General features: G+C 42.4%; 1 protein-coding gene across 1 annotated transcript; it reads right to left on the reverse strand.

The window, feature by feature from the left end:
• Positions 1-1377: 1377 nt before the first annotated feature.
• On the reverse strand, positions 1378-2178 carry LOC120453163 (succinate dehydrogenase assembly factor 4, mitochondrial). Its single transcript, XM_039637726.1, has one exon. It carries the CDS (start codon positions 2068-2070, stop codon positions 1693-1695), a length of 378 nt encoding a protein of 125 aa, XP_039493660.1. The 5' UTR covers positions 2071-2178; the 3' UTR covers positions 1378-1692.
• Between the last annotated feature and the right edge of the window lie 399 nt (positions 2179-2577).

Here is a 2577-nt window from a genome sequence, read left to right on the forward strand (position 1 = left end):
AGATCTCGTACCGACAAGACTGATGATCGTATCCATTGGGCCATCTCGTAGCCCAAAAAAAAAATAAGAAATAAGAAATAAAGAGCGGTACAGGCCAGCTGAGAGAAACGTAACCGGAAAAAATCAAAGGCAAAACAATGATCAAAGCTGTCATTACAGATCGAGGGGCGGTCTTTGATCTTGCGCCGCAATGTGGTTCAGTTGGGCGATTTTATGTTTTGTTTTTTATTTGATTTTCACTTTGTTCTATCAATCAGCGCCTACTACTTTGCGACCCACCGTCCGAGAGGCGAAATGGAGAAGGGTATACTAGTGCTATACGGCTTTACGGATCAGTTCCGTTCGGCATGGGTTATAAAATGATCTTGAGAGCATCGGTATGCGTGTGTTTTCCTTACTTTTCACGTAATAAAAACACATTAACAACAACAAGCAACACGTTAATTTCGTTTAAAAATAAAATAGACGAAATAATTGCCGTTGCAGGGGCTTCCTCACCCTCCCTAGCCCTCCAAGTCGGAAAATCGCATTTGATGGATGACGATGTAGGAAGTCGTCGCTTCTCGCGCCTGTTGAGCATTGGGCAAGTTGTCGATTTGGGATTTTGGATTTGGGATTTTAGATGTGGATTTCGGTGGATTACCAGTCAGCTGCTGTGTAATTTCGTGTATACACATAAAAGCATTTTGTGGATTTCCTGGAATTTATGCGGAATTTATCTTTCTTTCGAGCATTTTACGTGCTTAATTTGTTGGATTGTGATTGATCTTTGGTTTGGCGTTTTGCCGACGTCGGCATTTGATTAAAGGCGTAAATGAGAGTTGTGATGGGATTAACGTACTGTGCTGGATATTCTTAAACGACTTACTCGTTATTTGTCATTGAGAAATGCAAGAATTTTTCACTTGAAAACTGAGAGAAATCAACCTACACATTGTCAATTAGCTGAGAAAAATGTAGTAGCCTTAGGAAACATTTCACTAATTTCTATTTGTGTTCATTAACAAATCCAGTTTAAAGCCCACAGAAATGTCAACAGGCAAGGAGGCGAAGCAAAACAGCTGCAAATCTTCTTCGAAAATTTCCAACAATGTTTCTAAACCACAGAAACGTTTTTCCTGGCCTTACGAATGAAATTTATGGCATTTAAAAACCCCTTTATGTGTCTTCGTCAAACGCACTCTGGCTACAAAATTAGAAGCAGACACCGAAGACACACAGAAGTTTTTCTATTTTCTATTAAAAATCACGTAAACTGTCGCCTTAATTTCAAATGAATCGAAACGATTCAACCGAAGCCCCCAAAACAGCACTCCAAATAATTTCAGCTTAGGCACGATTCTCTGCCCCTGAACCATAAATAATGGGAGTAGAAGATTCGGTCGCAACTCTCTATTCTGAGAACCCCTTTTTTCGAGAGGCGAAAGAAAGGGCTATCAATTTATTTTTGATGGCAGGGCCATCCACAAATCCTCTCGCTAGAAGCCACAAAGAAATCACACAAAGAAATTTATGTAATGCCTTCGCAGAAGTAGCAATGGGAATCTTGATGTTCCTCATCTTGATCTGGATTCCGTGGCTACTGTAGCGCACATCGGGAGTGTAACAAATTGTGAGTGCTTCTGTTGTTAACACGGTTAATAAATCACAATTGTCCAAACAAAAAGGTGTCCAGGTGAAGATATGACTCCCTCAGAAATCCGTGACTCGTCCCTTGCGCTCCCAGTCGCCGTAGCGCGTGGGTTCTGGTCCCGCCTGTCCACCGATTTCCCCGGTATAGGGATTGGTATTGTTGGGCCACGGCTTCAGGGGCTCCTTTTCGTGGGCCGGATGTGGTGCACACTCGGGCAGAGGTTCCAGCGGCGCCTCCGATCGCAGCTTTTCCCGGAACTCCAGATAGCGCTTGCTCAGTTTTTCCTCGGGATTTGGTGGTATCTCCACCCTCTGTCTATTTGCTGGTGTTTCCATTTCGACATCTTCTTTTCTCAAGTGAATCGCAGTTTTCGATTGAGAACATCGTCTTAGGTGTAGTCCACTCTTGGTGATAAGGGGTCGAAAGGCTCTAATCATTTCGCGGCTTTAATTTTTGTCTAGTATAAGGTGTTTTGGGTAAACAATTTCCTACGACAAAATATGTTTCAAATGAAAGCTTATCTACTTTTGCTTACTGTGTTTCGTTTAATAAAACTGTTGTCAATATATTTAACTAAGTTATGTATAGGTAAGTTTCGAATATCTGTTTTGCAATCGGAAAACCAATTTATGTCTTTTCCCCAATTAGATCATTTTGCCATTAAGCCATGAAACGTCACGTCACAAGATCTTTTCCCAAAGGGTTAGAGCCCGTCTCATTTCACATTGTATCCATTATAGGCGGCATTACCAACATGCTGTCCAAACACCGCTTGAATCCACGACATGAATCCGACTGACAGGACAGATCAAATGTCTGTCTCCGTTAGGGAGCCTCAAAGTCTCAGCTCGAAGCCTTAGCAAAACGCTGGCTGAGTGGAGTGACAAGGCTGACGGAGTCTAATGACTTTCAAGCAGCTGCTGCTGATTCGCTGCAACGGAGAT

Source organism: Drosophila santomea, chromosome 2L (genome assembly GCF_016746245.2).
Source record: "Drosophila santomea strain STO CAGO 1482 chromosome 2L, Prin_Dsan_1.1, whole genome shotgun sequence".
Taxonomy (NCBI): Eukaryota; Metazoa; Arthropoda; class Insecta; order Diptera; family Drosophilidae; genus Drosophila; species Drosophila santomea.

What these genes read in the sequence shown, in the direction of transcription:
- LOC120453163 (XM_039637726.1), bottom strand. Translation starts at nt 2,070, where the DNA reads ATGATTAGAGCCTTTCGACCCCTTATCACCAAGAGTGGACTACACCTA.